Raw genomic sequence first — 18,139 nt, 5'->3', positions numbered from 1 at the left:
ATCCCAGGCTCTGGGAAGATCTCTCGAAAACAGACCTTCAATTAAATAGACTCTGATCAACTTCCCTGATCACAATATCGACAATAGCAAAAATATAACAAATTATATTTTAAATCTTTGGCAGAATCTTCACCCAAGTCCCTCCCACTTATCTCCTTGAAAGCCAGAGAGAAAAGATAGTAAATGGATTATTGTGGGGTTTTTAACTGTTAATCTTGAAAGTGAAAAAATAAAGTTGTTTGAATGTGTTCAGCTTAGCGGCAGGATATATGACTCTCTTTTTTCTCTCTCTCTCATTTACACCAAGCAGACGCCATAGAAATCTCCACAATACATATTCAAAAAGTGGAATAGCTTTAAGTTAACACTTGATGGCTGAATTCCAAACTCTTTGCCATTAGTGTGGCTTCAAAGGACAAGAAGAAAGGGAAACCTTAGCATACTGGATCCAAAATGGGGGAAGCTATTAAAATCCTTTGGGATGGATTCCTTGCTAACAAAAAATAATTCAAGGAGTCGCTTGACAAGTCAACATTGCAGTTGAGTAGAATTTGGAAAACTTATTATCAATAGACTTGCTGGTAAAACAAGACTCAGTAGGATGGAAAAAGATACAAGCGATGATGACTTGTACCTCACCTGCTGACACTATGGATATGAAAGGCAGAATGCACCCTCTGAAAATAAAACTGGAAGACAAAATGCTAATATTTCAAATACTGTCAAAAATATCAGAATTAAAGCAAACTATGAAGATAATGAAGTCAAAACTGAAGTTTCCTTCTTTGATACCTGACTTTCAGAAGCACTAACATGGAGGGCAAAAAATGGAACCTTCAAGACTGAACCATCCACTGTGCCTTGGACCAAAAACCTACTAATAAAAACCAACTCCTGCTACTCAGAGTGCAGTTTTATGACTCAAAGTTTTTCTCTGCCTTTTGTGGAATCGTGGAGCTTCTGGTCAGCAATCAAATGGTCTAATCAGCTGCCTTTCAAGGTTTCTGTTACGTTATGGCACAATGTTGTCTACAAGTTAGTTATTGATCTTGAGATCAAATTCGTTGTTCTTAATTCACACAAATTGAAGATCATCTCAGACACTGATCCCAGAATTCTTTTGGTCTCCCATAGATGCCTTTTTAAGAAGATGGGGAGGACCCCACCAAGAGAGGACACGTGAATGGGTCAAATCTACTCCCCAGGCTTACTCTGGTTCCTCTCCTTCCCAAGAGTGTTTAAAAGTCTGTCTAGAAAATGCTACCTCTTGAAACATGCTAATTGCATTAATCAGATTTACTTGTTTCTGACATAATGTGAGCATAATGGAGGTTTGGGTGGGGGAGAGGGGTGTGAAAGGATTATATCCAGTGTTTAGATTGCTTTAGTTAGGCTATAATTGTAATGTTACCCCCTTTTGACCTGAGCAGTTAGCTAAAAATTCAGGGTTTTGTGGATTGATCCAGTTAACAACAGAAATTGGTGATGGAGTCAGGTGTTTCTTCAATGTAATCTTGTTTATTTACAAAGCATGTAGGATGTCTCATTTCCCTAAACACAGCAGGGATCAAACAAGAAATAGTATCCTTTCTCACAGTTTCAAGCCCCTTTCTTCCATTTAGCCCAAAAGCTTTATCACAGCTTTTTTTCAGGGCCACATTCCCAGTGCTTGTCCTGAGTCCTTGGCTTTTTTTCTGATGCTTCTCTCAACATACACACCACTCTACCAAGCAATACCCAGCATAAGGTCCTGCCCACATATATCAAATTCCTGAGCAGACTTCCCAGTGCCTTTGTGTCGGGTGGTACCATAAGGCCCTCTGGGTCTAGAACCCAGGCCTACAGAAGCTACCAGGCAGCTAGCAGCTCCAGGCTGCCACCCAGCAGCAGATGTAACCATGGTGCGCTCCACTTCCCATAACCCTCTGTGGACACAGACTGTGGGACATTCCACCACAAGGGTTTGACAGACTGCAACCCCATGGCTCTTGATTGGCTCCCTGCCCTATATAAATCCAGGGGATGTTTCAAGAAGTGTTTAGGCAACAGTGGGGATCTTCTATGGTTGCCATGATTGTTCCTGCTCTTGAATTCCTGGCTTGACCTTGGACTGATTTGGACTTTTCCTCCTGACTTGGACCCTGACCTTTGGGACCCTGGCCTGGACTTGACTGTGAACGCCTGTGCTCCTCCCAGACCCAGGTTTGCCCCTACTCTGACTCTTGGCCCTGACTGCCCTTGTTGGGATCCTGACAAGTGACATGTATCTGTGGTTTGGTTGGAGGCACCTCTTGCTTATTTCAACTTAAATGAGGGTAGTGGTTACACCCTCCAGTTTGAGTGTGGTTTAACCCCACCCATAACAGTAACAATGATTCTGTATTGCACCATATCTGTATAAAATCCCTACTCTTTTGTCTTAATCACAGAAGTCCAGTTTGCCCAGTTTGTCCTTCTCTCCTTGCTAAAGACTTCTTTTATTTTTATTTCCCCTTCTACTCCTCCCCCATCCACTTTTTTAATTGGGGTCAGGTTTTATTTTTCTCTCCATTGGAGAAGAATAGAGCCTTAAGCTTTTTCTTTTCCCCTCCCCCTTTAAAAAAACAAAACATTGACTCTGGCTTACAAATCATGAGAATATTTGCAATTTGTGTTAGCAAGAAAATCATCTGGTTTGTTTATTTAGAGCTACATGGTAGCTTTCCAATGGGATGTGAGAAAGGGGTGCTGCATACCTGGGCCAACGCTAGAACAGACCAGCGAATCAACTCTGACTCTCAGAGGGTTAAACAATCCTCTGTAATACCAGAATACTTCTCATTCTGCCCCAGCTCAGTTGTGCTGCCCAGTGCATTGTGGGGCGCAATTAAGACTCCATCCACCCTACACCCCTGTCTGCCCACTCCCAACCAATGGAGGCTGCTCTCTTCTTGTAACTTGTAATATGGGTAGCCCATGCAGCAGAATAAAGGGGTACTTTGACTTCTGTACCAAACTGAATCAGGGCAATTGTGCTCATCACAGTGGTAATGAACATGTTATATTGACTTTTCTTATATTACCTAGAGAATGCACAATCCTTGACACTGCAAAGCATTAACACCCATAACTGAAGACATACATGTATCTATAAAATGTTTGTTTCTCTACATGCTATAGGATAACATATTTTATGCAAAATTTATAGTTTTTCTTTCTTTCTTTTTCTTTTTTAAGGCCAGGCAGGACCATTAGATCACCTAGTCTGGCCTCCTGTATAACACAGGGCATTAAATTTTACCCAGTCACCCCTGTATTGAGCCCATATATTCATGACATACAGACAAATAAAATATAGTGCAGTAAAAATACAATACTTTTCTCAATGGAGTCTGATAGGCAGAGTGAATTATGTTGACTAGTTCCTAAGTTTTCTAAAGGAGCTCCCATCTCTAATTCAAACGGCTATATATAAAAAATTTGTACCTACCACCTGTTTTTCCCTTCTTAGTTCGGTATCAAGCAGCAGCAATTCTTTCAAAAGAAGACTATACAGGCACAGTTTAACATCAAAACTAAAATAAAGCAGAGGTTTAGCATTCATTAGCAGCAATCTACTTACACTGAGCCAAAGCATCACTGCAAAAACAAAACTGATAGAAAATGGTAACGCTCTTGTAATTTAGTTTCCTTTTTTCTTTTAAGTGCTGAATTCTCACAAAAGCAGTTTTCCTGGAACAACAGTCAATTCAATTTTCATATTGTATTTTTTTTTTATACAAAGTACTTCAAAATGTTGCGGAGTATGAGATAAAAAGACACAATGCTTTAACACATTAGCGACACAGCAAGCCTAAACAGTATGGATGGATGGGTAGAATAAAGGGGGAGGGGGAAAGCTGTAATTTAAAACTGTAATAATAACACTTAGTATTTAATGTTTTACATCTCCAGTCATGCTGCAGTAACATTAACTGACTGATCCATGTCCCACCCTGTGACAAAGTTTCTTATTCCCTATGTTGCAGCTGGGGATACAAAGAGGTAAAGATAGATATTTGCCTACAGCTACACAGCAACTCAGTGGCAGAGTGAAAATTAGAACCTGGATAGACTCGGTGTTATTACAGCATGGCCATCCTATGGTATCTGAGCAGGGACCTATTTCCCTCACTGCAGGATGAGTAACCCCGATTGATATGGGCAGAGTAGGCCCCCACGAGTTCCTGCCTTCAAGTCCCATGATACAGGGCTAGATCCTGCAGGGTAATGACCACTCTGGCTCCAATTCAGCACATGCTTAAGGTTAAGTATGTGAGCTGTCCCACTGGGCTGGGAACCGTGCCCTGGACACTTTGCAGGACTCAGTTCGCAGTTATTAGTCATTTACTGAAGAGTAAGGTACTGCTCAGTCTAAGGGCTTGTCTACACTGGCAATTTACAGCGCTGCAACTTTCTCGCTCAAGGGTGTGAAAAAACCACCCTCCTGAGCGCAGCAAGTTTCAGCGCCATAAAGCGCCAGTGGAGACAGTGCCCCAGCGCTGGGAGCCGCGCCCCTCGTGGAGGTGATTTTTTTAGAGTGTTGGGAGAGTTCTCTCCCACCGCTCTGCCGTGACTACACAAGCCACATTAAAGCACGGCCATGGCATGCCGGTATAGACTAGCCCTAAGTAAGGGTTGAATCTGGCCCTAAATATGTGCTTTGTTAGTATTAAGAAGCCAGTTCTGACACCCTTACTCATGTTTGTTTCTGTGCTACTACTGATTGGGTAAGGAACTAATAAGCATGACAGAATCAAACCCTAAGTTACAAGTATATAAAAAAAATTGCTGTCCAGGGACTGATCCTTAGTAGGTGGAAAAGATTTTGCATCCTGGTTTTAAAAGACTGGGAGGTGTTGAGAGGAAAGTAGTAGCAGTTCAGACTTTGTACTATGTGCATTGCTCATCCATAGTTATTTTTATGTATAAATTTGTATCAATGCTTTTAAATCAATGAAGACAATAAAATGATTGTATCATCAATGCAGTTTGGAGTGAGAAAGACAATAACAATCGTTTTCAGCAGGAAGTGTTTTAGGAATCTTTGAAAATGTTGCTTATTATGAATCTGATCCTGGGAGGGGCTGAACGCTTTTAGTTCCCAATGATTGTAATGGGAGTGGAGGGGGCTCAGCATCATGTACAAAGCATGCTCAGTATCTGGCGGGATTGGATTCTATCTGATCAACAGCCTTTCAAAGCTAATATTGTAGTATTATCACAATACAGTAACAAGGATTTTTTTCTTATGATAATGCTGTTACACAAGGCTATTGTTGCCTGTACTCCTTTCCCCGGAATTCTGTCATAAGTAAACTAATTTGCACACAATAGTATGCAGTTTACTTGGTTTCCAAGAAGGTTTAGCTTCCTATAATTAAGTTTGAACTGTATGCCTTCAACACATGGATTTAAGAACCCTGATTCTTCATCCATACCAAATCTATAGCAGTTCGTCTGAAAAAACCAAGCGTGTGTTTTCAAATGATCAAACTTTATCGCAAGTTGTTTCTGTACCTCTCACAAGTCAGAACTTCAGGGAAACAGGTCACCTTCAGGAAGGCTCGGTCCTGAAATCTGTCGTCACTAGTTGCAGAATGTATTGTTGTGGATGAACTACAGTCCTCCTTATCTCCATGACTCAAGGATCCAAGGCTGCTTGAAGTAGAAGTTTCCATTATCTGATTAGGCAGAACAGCCTGCTTTGGATTCTCATGCAAAGATGGATTGGATGATCCATCTGCCAGGGGCTAGGGACAAAGAAAATGTATGTGGTTCATACCAAATAATATTAAGACGATGAGCAGCTCATGAGTACTGGATACTTTCACAATTTTTTGCAATACTGTATACAACAAAATGTCTATTCAGAACTTATGTTTTTAACTGGGAAATATGTTTTTCTATTAAATTATGAACATATTGCCTGTTTAAGGGACAGATCTTGCAAAGTGCTAAATGTCTCTTGGGCCAAAGTCAATGGAAAACTTCCAGTTGACTAGAGTGGAAACTGGATCAGGCCCATGTGAAGTGCTGAAGATTTCCCTCCCAGTTGAGGACAGCTAGCACCACATGGGATAAGGCCTGTATCAATTTGCTATAAATAAAAAACCCACTGTAAGGTAAGAGGCTTAATAGTAAATTTCTTCCAGTGTTTCCCACTCTACAATTTACAGTCACAGAATGATTGTCACTTCTTTTCACAAACAGTCTAAACTCTTACCCTAAATTTTTGATTGATTGGATAGACGACTTTTGCTTTTAATGCAAATGCTGTGATGTTACTGTTCAAAGAAGACTCATTTCCCTGTATGGAAACAACAGAAAAGTACTGTAAGCTTAAGTAAGAACAGCAGCTATGATTAGATCTTTAGCAGAAGTTCCATGCAGCCCTTTTGGCTGGATAGCTTAGGAATTTTATTGATCACAGATTGTTTTTGGACTTACACTCTGACACAAACCGTCTTCTCATGGTCCAGGTCAGAGCATGAAGCCCAAAGAAGAGGAGAACCTTCTATGGTTTTGTAATTGTTTTGGAAGTTTATTACCACAGCTCCATCTCCAAAAAAGAACTTTGCTCCAACAACTGATGATAGACCATAGCTCATTTTCCTTCTCTTCCCCGCCCCCCACTCCAGTGAAAGAGAAATCCAGTTTTCCTATGAGATTTTGAAATTACTTTAATATATATGGCTAATGGAGATGCCTGAGGATAGGCTACCATGGTCTGACTAGGAATTTTGAATTTAAATACAGAAACAATAGATGAAATAAAACTAAATTAAGTAATTTTTCAAGAATGACTTAAAATATAAATACTGGAAAACCCTTAACTATGCCCCGAGAAAAGACAGAGGTTCTTTCAAAAGGACTTTTTATAGATAATATATTCTGTTCAGCCTGTTGGCTGCAAATTACAGCCAGTCAGACTTCCTGTTCATGCTTTTTAGTTCATTTCTTCTTCACGCATAGCTGCAGTGTGGTGATCAGCTTTGGGTTACACAAAGTACACTGGGAATGTGGGCTACATACAATAACTGAGACTGTTTCAAACAAAGTTTTAGGAGGGTTTTTAACTCTTGCATTTCTTGTATTACCAATGGAACAATCTGGTTTGCTGAAATGTATGCAGTTGCTAGTTCCAGGAGTTTTGTAAGAAATGGCAAGGCACTAAGGGAGCCCAACAACAAACACTGAAATGAGCAGAGAAAATCAAAATGGGTCATGCATTGTGGCTGCACATAATGTCGGTTTCACTTCCAAACTTTATTTTTTGTTTCAACAACAAGTGCAAGACGTAGAGGGCCAGGCGGCTAGACAGTCATACCCCCGCTCACACTGAGTAGTCCCACTGATTTATATGCATATATGCATGGTGTAGGAGACGACTGCAATGGATAAGTACTAACCTAACCAAGCACATTTTTCATCTATGCTAGTTAATGACTTGGTGGCTTAGCCTTTGAACACCTTTTGTCAGCAGTAATTGGAACAGATTGGCTTTGTTTAAAAAGTGGTTTGGCAGAGAGGGGGTGAAACACCCTTCAAATAACAAGGCTATACACTAAGGGCTTGTCTACGCTGGCAATTCACAGTGCTGCAACTTTCTTGCTCAGGGGGTGTGAAAAAACACCCCCCTGAGAGCAGCAAGTTTCAGCGCTGTAAAGGCAGTGCCCCAGCGCTGGGAGCTGCGTCCCTGGTGGAGGTGGTTTTGTTTAGAGCGCTGGGAGACCACACAGGCCACGTTAAAGCACTGCTGTGACAGCGCTTTAGCTTTGCCAATGTAGACTAGCCCTAAATGTGTTACAGAAGTGCTCTCATATTTGTGACATGTGTACTATAGAAATTACTGTAGTTAAGGGCCTGATTCTGCCCTTCAATGGGACTACTGCTATGCATGAAGCTATGTACATGTCAAAGTATTTGTACAAGACTGGGGCACATGACTTACGAGGAGAGGCTGAGGGAACTGGGGTTATTTAGTCTGCAGAAGAGACGACTGAGGGGGGATTTGATAGCTGCTTTCAACTACCTGAAGGGGGGGGGGGCGGTTCCAAAGAGGATGGAGCTAGGCTGTTCTCAGTGGTGGCAAATGACAGAACAAGAAGCAATGGCCTCAAGTTGCAGTGGGGGAGGTCTAGGTTGGATATTAGGAAACACTATTTCACTAGGAAGGTGGTGAAGCACTGGAATGGGTTACCTAGGGAAGTGGTGGAATCTCCATCCTTAGAGGTTTTTAAGGCCTGGCTTGACAAAGCCCTGGCGGGGATGATTTAGTGGTTGTTGGTCCTGCTTTGAGCAGGGGATTAGACTAGATGACTTCATGAGGTCTCTTCCAACCCTAATATTCCATGACTTTCCCCCAAAGGAAAAACTAATCATTGATATGAATAGAAAATATTTTCTGTTCATGACTAGTCCAAGAACACTCAGCCATTCAGCCATAAATTTGTCATCTATCTTGGACACATCTGAAATGAGAATTCATTTCCCATCAGAACTTTACAGTACATTTAAAGTGTCTATAACAAGTACTGGCTACAGTTAAAATGCTTGTACCTACTTCCATTTGCAAGCTAACGACTGGGCCAGCTAGACAGGACCGACATGCTGTGGGTGAGCATAACTTATTTTTTATAGGCAGAATGAGGAGCACAGTTTAACTACAAATTTTTAAAACAGTTGCATTCCTGACTCCCTTTACTGTGTGGAACGCAGCCAACTCAGTTTTAAATGAAAGGCAGTGAACTGAGATCATCAAAGTAATTCCTTTGATTCCTTTACACATTTTGTGGGTTTTGCAATAGTGGACCAACTCCTGACTAAGTTGGAGTACATAAGCCCCTGGTACCACTACGGGGGTGCTCCAGACCAGTCTGTCAATCCTACAGACAGCCATATGAACATCTTAGTAACTACTGGGTCCTATGGAGCTGCAGAAGGGGGTGTAAAATTAGCTCCTCTCCCATCGACCAGTCACCTGCAGACCCTGGCCTCTGTATCTCCCACGATCATGGAGCTGCAGTAACCCCACCAGAGCATCCTGTGAGTGGGGAAAAACGTGGGCCCTAGCAGAAAGGGAGGCTCAATCAGACCTCTTCAAAAAACCCAATCCTTTTGAATTTTTGGTTGTGAGTTGTTGAATTTCTGCTCTCCCTGTTCTCAATTGTCTCTGGAGGGGGTTCCTTGCTCCCTGATAGTCCTCTAGTCCCAGCTGCCAGCTCTGGTGTTTCAACAGGGTTGTTCATTTGACCCTGCACTCTGTCTTCAGCTGCCACTGGAGAGACTGCTGCCCATGTATGGAAGTCTGAGGAGGGTAGGCGGAGGGCTAGAAGACATAGCTAAATTTGTGGAGATTGCAGGGGAGCTAAGGCAAGTTGGATTTGCTGAATGGGTTGGGGTAAAATGAGGCAAACTGAGCATATGTGTAATCTGCCTTAACTACCCCCATATTCCACACAGATTACCACCCCCCCCCACAAACTTAGCTGCCTAAGCTTCCAAACTTCCAAATACTCCCCAGATACTCTTCAGATGTCAAAATTTGTTCAGCTCAGTGTCTTACCCACACCACTGCTTGGGAGGGAGTGTATTGACCTTATATGACCATTGACATTATATTCTTCCACTTAATGTAAAGATAAATTCGATGTATTCCAGAAACAACTCTGTCATATGAGCCAAAGAAAGAATCTCATCAGTATAGTTTTCTTTTAAAGGGTTATGAAGTAAACACTCTGTAGCATGATAAAAGTTGACCTGCCCTTCATATTCAAAGCCCGTCACTTAAAAAATGAATGAGCAAACCTGTACCCACATGCACAGAAACAGGTCAGCTAAAATACATGGAACAATAGGATTGCAGTAGAACAGGACTGAACCCTAAGAATCCAACTCCCAGTATCTAAACAAACTGAGTGGAACCTTAACATAGCGGTTTTGTGATCCATTTTACACAGAAGCTGGATATTTTTGCCTCAGTCCTGCAGTTCTTACTCAAGAAAGAGTCCTAGTGAGTTCAATGGGAGTCTTGCCTGAGTAAGGGCAAGAGCAGTGGTTCTCAACCTTTCCAGACTACTGTATCACTTTTAGGAGGCTGATTTGTCTTGCATACCCCAAGTTTCACCTCACTTAAAAACTATTTGCTTACAAAATCAGACATAAAATACAAAAGTGGCACAGCACACTGTCACTGAAAAATTGCTTCCTTTCTCATTTTTACCATATAATTATAAAATAAATCGATTGACATATAAATATTGTACTTACATTTCAGCATATAGTATATAGAGCAGTATAAACAAGTCATTGTCTACATGAAATCTTAGTTTGTACTGACTTTGTTAGTGCTTTTTATATAGCCTGTTATAAAATTAGGCAAATATCTAGATGAGTTGATGTACCTCCTGGAAGACCTATGTGGATTAAAGACTTGATGCTCTAGTCCAGTGGTTCTCAATCTTTTATAGTAAACTTCCCTAGTTTAGTGGATTTGTGCAATTAGATTACAGGCTCCTCTTCAGCTGTGAATTCTAATAAAGTCAGAAGAAAATGCTTCACAGGAAATACCCAAATTTGCTGGGTGCTGGCAAGGTAGTTGTGGGAAAGAAGTGGGAATATTGGCTGCTACCCTCAAATTCGTAATATGATGGTAGAGTGGGAAATAATTCCAATGGATTTGAATGGGAATTTTGCCTGAGTAAAGACTGTTAAATTGTGCCAGGTAAATGTAAGTGAAATCATATTTCCAGGTATCAACAGATTATAGGTTCAGGGCCCTTATTCCTTTGTTCACTGAGTCTCTGATTTACTGTGTTCAGTTTCCAATCTCTTTATTACATCTGTATGGAAATTATCATAACTTTTGAAGGGCCAGATCCCAAGCCTGCTGAAATCAACAGCATTTGGATCAACTGCTAAGTAAGCAGGCTAGAATATCAGACAAAACAGATGTCTACAAAAGGAATAAATTCTTACTTCGAGCACCATTTCCTTCTCTGACATTCGAGTTTGTGTTTTCTTCTTTCTGGGTAAGCGTACATTTTCATCAAGATGTCCGTGTACATTCGAGTGAAAGCTTTCCAGAAGCCTTTGGGAATCATCTTTCTGAAATCCCAAAGCAGGAAAATAAAATAAAATGCAACTCAAACCACCTCGGTTCATCTGACATCTTAGATGGTCCTGTTTTATTTATAGTAATATCCTGTGCAAGTTACAAAGTAGGTACAAATGATTATTTTAGACAAATTATTTCAGTTTTCTGAAAATGAGTAATAAGCTTACAGACTGAGGAAACATGTTTTAGTTTCTTTCTGCATTGGATTTACTCTCCTTCCCCAGAGCTGGAGACTTGGCCCATGGAAAGGTGAAAGACTCTGGTAATTGTACATTCAGTGCCAAGAAGCCTCCTTCCCACCCCCACCCCACAGCATCAAATGACTGCAGTATTGAGGAGCGGCAATGGAACTACTCATGTGACGAAGTTACACAGGTGCACACAGTGTTTTGGACCCAAGTAATGGACTAGGAAAAATTAGTGAGAATAGACCATGCACCAGGTATAGGATGGGTCAGAAAAGCTACAAGTTTGAAACCATCAGTGCTTAGGAAACTCCAACCAGTACAGAATGCTGTAGTGTGTCATCTCAGTAGTACGGGCTACTGCATTCACATCAAACCTGTCCACCACTCTCCAGACTAGCTTCCATAGACTAATGAGTCAAGTTCCAGGTCTTGGTCTGTATCTTGAAGGCACTCAGTGACGTGGGTCTAGGATATCCAAAAGATCACCTAAAGCTCTTGGATGAGGACCATTGTTCCATGCTGCTTCTCAGTGAAATGTTTTTTAATAAGGGTAAATCCCATTAATGCAGGTGACAGAACTTTCTGAAGGGGGGGGGGGAGAATCTGAGACTAGGGAAAGGATATCTGGGGGAGCTAAGGACCAACACCAACTTCCACTCCAAGTGTAAGGTGCATTTCTTTGACCTGTCTTCTCTTACAATCATATAGCAACATATATATTAAACAAAACCACGCACCAAAACCTCCACTGTACGCACTTTTTCCCTGCAGAGAAGATGAGAGAACAAACCACACTTGACATATGGCATAATAAACTTTAACGGGAAGGCATTCAGATACTACGGTGGTGAGCATGGTGTAAGAACCTATACAGAATGTGATAATATGGTACTCATGTAGCATTCATGCAAGGTTCATGCACTTGGCAACATTCAGGGCACACCCGGAGTGTTGTGTAGGAGCAGTGCACACACGGCTCCTCTCAAGGGCATGAACCTTGGAATCTCGCCCAGATGACCTGAACCGTGGGAAGCCTCCCAGGACTGGGCTCAAGGCCCGAGAGCAAGGAATGCGGTAGATAGAAATTGGTAAATAAGAATATTATACAAAGCCAGTGTATTCCTTTTATCTGTTGGAGTATGTAATGCGAGGGGGGAGAGAGAGAGAAATAAAGGAGAGGGTGGAAAAGCTGACAGGCGGAGCAGCCCGTCGGCAGACCAGCCTGCTTGCTTGCTTAAAGCTTGTCCTGTCTTGTATTTGAACCGCAACAGTACTCAGTTTAGGGAAACATGATGGTTCAATGCTTTTTGGGGGGCGGAAAGAAGAAGAGGGGCTCTGCAGCCCCTGCAAATGCCCTTCAAAGTACCTACAGTGACTTCATTTCCATCTCCTGCCGCATGTCTCCATTTTACTAGCTGTTTGTTGAGCTGTTGAAAAGATATTGCCAATGCCACTTTTCACCTCTCAGTCCAGTCTTGTTATAGAAACTTAAACTCTCCTTTTAGTAGTTGACTGGTCGCACAATATAGAATGTAATTAGTTCTTTTAGTACCTTTCCATATTATTCAATCCCTCCAGCCCCTACTTATCCCAATCATTTTTGTTGTTTTCCACCGACTTCCCTCCCACCATCTCTCAGACACTAGAGGTGTCCAGAACGGTACATCATATTCTATATACAATTTTATCAGTGCGAGATAGTTTAAAAAAAAAAAAGCTTTCATCTTCCTAGTATGGTGACAAGATGTTCTTGCACATGTAGCCCAAAAGAGGCATTTGCTTTTCTTGTCTCATATTTCCTTGCAAGTTCACAGTTTGCGGCCCACTTTCAGCCATAGTATTTCTCACCAATACTATTCACAAGCATTTCTTTCCCACTGAACACCTATAACTTGGATTATTTATCCCCAGTGAATACTTCATTTTTCCAAGTTGAATCTCTTTAGTTCCTTCCCACATTTATCACCCCATTAGCTCCCTCCTTTCCATTGCTTTTTGTCCTCCCAATGTATTATGAATGTAGTTAACATGCCATTTCACCTCTTCTTATAGATCACTAACAAAGATGTTGAATAAAATAAGATCTAAGAACAATCCCGGTAGTGCCTCATCAAACTAATCTACCAGAATCTCGTGACTGGACAAGCTCTATCTCAACAAGGAAGTTTGCAGGTACAGGGTAAAACTGACTGGAGGATATTACAGAAGAACAGAACACTGCTGGAAGGCACTGGCAATAATGACTTCTTTTTAAATACTCATACCTTATGACCACAGTATCGGAATGACCAGACAGGTGAAGACAGCAAAAGGATAACATTTGTACTTTGCTATACTGAGCCAAGCGTGACAGCAATATAAAAATTGAGGTATTGACTCAGAGAAGCTTCCACCTCTATAGGATGCATTGATCTCGTACCTGAAGTGCATCCATTAGCAGGCAAAAGCATGGCTTCAAGCAGCGTTTCATATCTTCCTCTTGAAAGCAGATGGCTACACAAGTATTCTTCTCTCCCACCAGGCCTAATTATGATCAGTCTTGTTCTCTCTCTCTCCCTGTGTGTGTGTGTGTGTGTGGAGTGGGTTAGTTATCGTTGTAAAAGAGGTGTGGCTAAAGAATAACAAACCACCCACTGACTGCAGAGAGAACACTCTGCATGGCACTGGATCCTCCAACTCTGTAAGTGCCAACCACTGTTACATTAAATTAACTCAATATTATATAGGTCTAAGTCTGATGCAAAAAAAATCAATAATGCTGTTCTCTGAAAATAACCTGATTATTATATAAATCTATATATAAATTATATAATTTATATATTATTATATAAATAACTATTATTTATAATAGAATTATAAATAATTCTATGGATATATACAATGTAAATAATGCTGGAGTCTCAAGAAACATTTGTGATAAAGAGCAAGGAACAACCAGGGTTACTTTTTAAAAGATGATGAAAATGTACATAGTTCTCCAAAGAGGACTAAAATCAGAGAAATACATGTTAAACATCAGAAAGAGCATGTGCTTTGGAACACGCTGCATAGCAGTTTCACCCCAAGCAAGTTGTAAAATGTATACAATATGCCTCATTATTATTCTACTTCTATATTTCTAAAACACCATGGGATCTAGGTGCATAGTCTCAGTTTAAAAGGGAGAGTTCTCTCCATTCTTCCATTCATTTTGCTGCTTTGTAAGTGGAATTGTTCTTGTTTCTGGGAGAAGACATTGACAGCTATTCTGTGGTCAATGTTATCTCAGGAAGACATCTGCAAACCAGGCAAGTCTTCCGTTGTGCCCTAAAGTGAAAAGCCAGAGGCCATGTCCGTACAAGAAAAGTTACAGCGGATTAGCTAAATCGATTTTAAATTAATCTAATTAAACAGGTCTCTCTCGTGTGTATGGCGTCTGCAGAGCAACAACTAAACTGGTGCAAAACTCCTAACACACACCTACTTAAATGAGTTTAATCCTTGCTTAAATCCCAGCTTGTGTCAGTACATTACCAAATGAAGCTAAATTCATTTAAGCAAGGATTAAAATCAGTTTAAATGCATGCATCTATATTAGAAGTTGGATAGTTGAGAGTCTGTAGCTGAGAATGTTAGGCTACCAAGAGTTTCACTTGAGACTCTGTCAGCCTTATCACTCCTGTTGATTGGGGCTGCTGAGGTGGGTGACAGAGAAAGAGACACTTGGATACAGACTGGCTCCAGTCGATTGAGGGCTTCATCTGCTAGAAACAGGCTCTTGATGAAGATCCACTATTGGATAGGGAGCCAGCAGAAAATGTAGAAAACTGGGGTGATGTCCTCATGTCTGTCTAAATATCCCAATAAGCTGGCTGTTGTCAGGCCATCTGAAATGTTTGTATGGCCTTCAGCTTGAGTCCCCTCCCCACACACACACATTCTGTCTAGATACTTTTACAGCCCTCATCTCTGTAGTACCTGAACATCCTGGAGTACAATGTAGTAGAGAACACCCTGACGGAGTGTAGTGGAAAGGTGGTGCATATGTGGACCAGAATGGGTAGTTTGCAGTAGTTAAGAAAGGGCACATTTTCCAATCGAGGTGAAATTGGAAAGTGGCACTTCTGGGCCGCTGCTTTTTGGTGTCTAGGAGCAAGCAAAAAGTCTCAAAGGAACCGCAGGCTGTGCCCCTTCTTGACAAATAGAGTAAATACGTCTTCAATGGGTGATGGAGTCAGACCTGCACAGGTCCTTTAACTACAACCTAATTCCTACCTCTGTTTTACAGACTGAGTTTGAGATAGCTGCTTTTCATCCAGGTGCTTATCTTATCTCATAAGTAATGTTACTGACATATGGGGTCCCAAAAGGTATCCTGTTGTTCAAAGGAGAGGATTCTGTATAAGTGAAAACTCCGATTTGATAGCATGATAATGTTCTAATTCGGATGCTCAGTGCCAAAACCCAGCTTGACCTAGCTGAGTTCAGTTGCTCACAGTGGCTCTTGCAGTGTTGTTGCCCCATGATATCTGGTAACTGGCGTTATTGTGGTGGACTAGAAGAAGCTGCATCTGTGTTAAATATAGATGGTAAAACTGAGGAGTGAAAAATTGCCTAGATCAGCGTTTGTCAAATGAGCAGCAAAGGCCTCCTGGGCGGGGATGGAGGAGGGTGGAGGGGCGGTGAAGCAGCAGTTGGGCCCTGCCCCCCTCTGGAGCCCGAATTGGCAGAGGAGCAGGCAGCCAATGTGAGTTCCCCACCTTCCTGCAGACAGTGGGGCTCGGGCTTCTGGCTTCAGCCCTGGTGTGGTGGACAGCAGGCTCCGGTGATGAGGCTTGGGGCTTGAGGCTCCAGCTATGTGGCAGTGGGCTCTGACCCTGGGCTCACCACTCCCTCCATCACTGCTGGCCCCCGCTGCCTCTTCTCCGGCTCTGGGCTTCGGCCGCACAGCAGCAGGCTCCATCTCCGGCCACGCAGCTCCGGCTCCGGCCATGGGACCCCAGGATTTGGCTGTGGGCTTCAGGCTTTGGCTCCAGGCTCGTACCCCTCCATCACCCCAGCCCCCGCTATGTCCTCTGGCTCTGAGCTTTGGCTGTGCGGCAGCGGGCTTTGTCCCCTGGGGTTCAGCTGCGGGGCCCCAGGATCTGGCCATGGGGCATTGGGCTCTGACCATAGGCTCATGACCCTCTGCCTGTCATCCCTGGCCCGCACTGCCTCCTCCATCCCAGGCTCCAGCCGCAGGACCCAGGATCCAGCCATGGGGCTTGGGCACTGTTCCTTTGCTCGCCCCCCCTGGCCACTGCTGTGTACTCTGGTCCTGGTCCCCGGCCACAGGGTTTCGGGCTCCAGCCTGGCCCCTGGGCTTCAGCCCCAGGCTCACTTCAACACCCCTCCCATCGCTGCTGGCCCCCACTTCCTGCTCCAGTCCCTGTTCCATCACCCCTGGTCCCCGCTGCCTCCCCACCCACTCATTTCCCAATCCAGGGCTTAATTTGTCCCCCAGTTTGCTGGGACTGAGTAAATCTGCTGTGAAAAGTGATATTTGTATGTTTGTTAATATCACTTTTCACTGCCTCCCAGCTAGCTAGCAAGCCTGCTTCTGTGAAAAATGATATTAACAAACATACAAATATCACTTTTCACAACAGCAGACTTACTAGCTAGCAAGTCCAAAAAAAAAAAAAAAACCAAACAAACCTAAAGAAACAACAACAAAGAACATGCAAAGCACCTTATTTTTGTTTCTATTCTGTTTAAGTCCAGTAAAGAACTGAGACAACTGTACACTATTTTTATTATTGAGTTTGCAAAAAAAAACAAACAACCCCAAACCCCTGTATGATAAATTACAATGATTTGGACATGTATATATGCATATTTATTTATTTTTCCTAATGTTAATTAAGTATTTTAGGAAAAACTGTCAGAGTGGCCACCAGCAAGAGTTGCTTCCCGTAGCTCCCATCGGCCAGGAACGGAGAATGGCGGCCACTGGGAGCTGCGGGCGGCTGTGCAAATGTAAACAAATAGTCTGGTGGCTGGCCAGCAGATTACCCTGGAGGGCCGCAGGTTGCCCACCACTGCTCTGAGGCCACCAAAAAATTGGTTGTGAGAACCCTTTGCCTAGATCAAATCAGAGTTTTTGCCACTTTCTTGTACCAGAATGTGTCAGTGTTTTAAAGAGTGATAGAAAAGTACACTTATCCTTAATTCTGCCAGTGTAATTTCTGGGGCGGTGCACAAAACTCAGTGGGGTCCAAAAGGATCCCAATGCTGAATCCAAGTTTTGTGGCATTTCTGCTCTGGGGCATGCCAGAGTCAGTCTGGAGTTTTAAGGTGCAGCAGGCAGGCTAAAGATGCTTTGTATACAGCGAGTGGAATTTGGACAATTGGGGACAACAACTGGCTGGATGCATTGATTAGAAATGTGTTTGAGCAATAGGAGCACCTACGTTTGTTTTCTATTTAAGTAAAGGAAGTTGAGTAGTGAGGGCCAAAAACTGGCTGCATCCAGCAGGGCCTATGTGTCAGACCTGGGATTTTGAAGCATTATTGTGGTTGGGTGCAGATTTTCTTGTGCTGCCAGCTAGATCCAGTAGAATCCAGGTGTCAGCTGTGTGGTTGCAATGCTGTTGCACCAGAATGTGTGATACAATAGAAGCATTTACATGTATTCTCTGTGAACCCATTACAATTTGGAGAGTTAGAGGCCCAAAGCAGGCTTGATTCAGGAGGTGACAGACCCGGTGTCCTGTGTTGCTGTTGTGCATCAGACACTGGTTTGGGTTTTTTTAGAGCAAGAAGAGTGGCCTGACAGTTTGTTGTACTCCAATTT

General features: G+C 42.5%; 1 protein-coding gene across 5 annotated transcripts in view; it reads right to left on the bottom strand.

The window, feature by feature from the left end:
• EVC (EvC ciliary complex subunit 1) overlaps positions 1 to 18,139 on the bottom strand; it is an 80,676-nt gene that overhangs the window by 62,230 nt on the left and 307 nt on the right. For 4 of the 5 annotated variants that reach the window (XM_048848899.2, XM_048848901.2, XM_048848903.2 and 1 more), the window contains exons 2-5: positions 10,999 to 11,127; positions 6,245 to 6,328; positions 5,539 to 5,771; positions 3,470 to 3,554 (exon numbers count right to left, since the gene is read on the bottom strand). In XM_048848899.2, coding sequence (XP_048704856.2) covers positions 3,470 to 3,554; positions 5,539 to 5,771; positions 6,245 to 6,328; positions 10,999 to 11,127 — 531 coding nt within the window. The remainder of the gene's footprint in view (positions 1 to 3,469; positions 3,555 to 5,538; positions 5,772 to 6,244; positions 6,329 to 10,998; positions 11,128 to 18,139) is intronic. The other variant, XM_048848900.2, reaches the window with a different exon arrangement.

The sequence above is a fragment of the Caretta caretta genome, chromosome 4 (assembly GCF_965140235.1).
Source record: "Caretta caretta isolate rCarCar2 chromosome 4, rCarCar1.hap1, whole genome shotgun sequence".
Lineage (NCBI taxonomy): Eukaryota > Metazoa > Chordata > Testudines > Cheloniidae > Caretta > Caretta caretta.
Note: the sequence above shows the minus strand (reverse complement) of the source record. Positions and strands in the feature narration are given on the sequence as shown.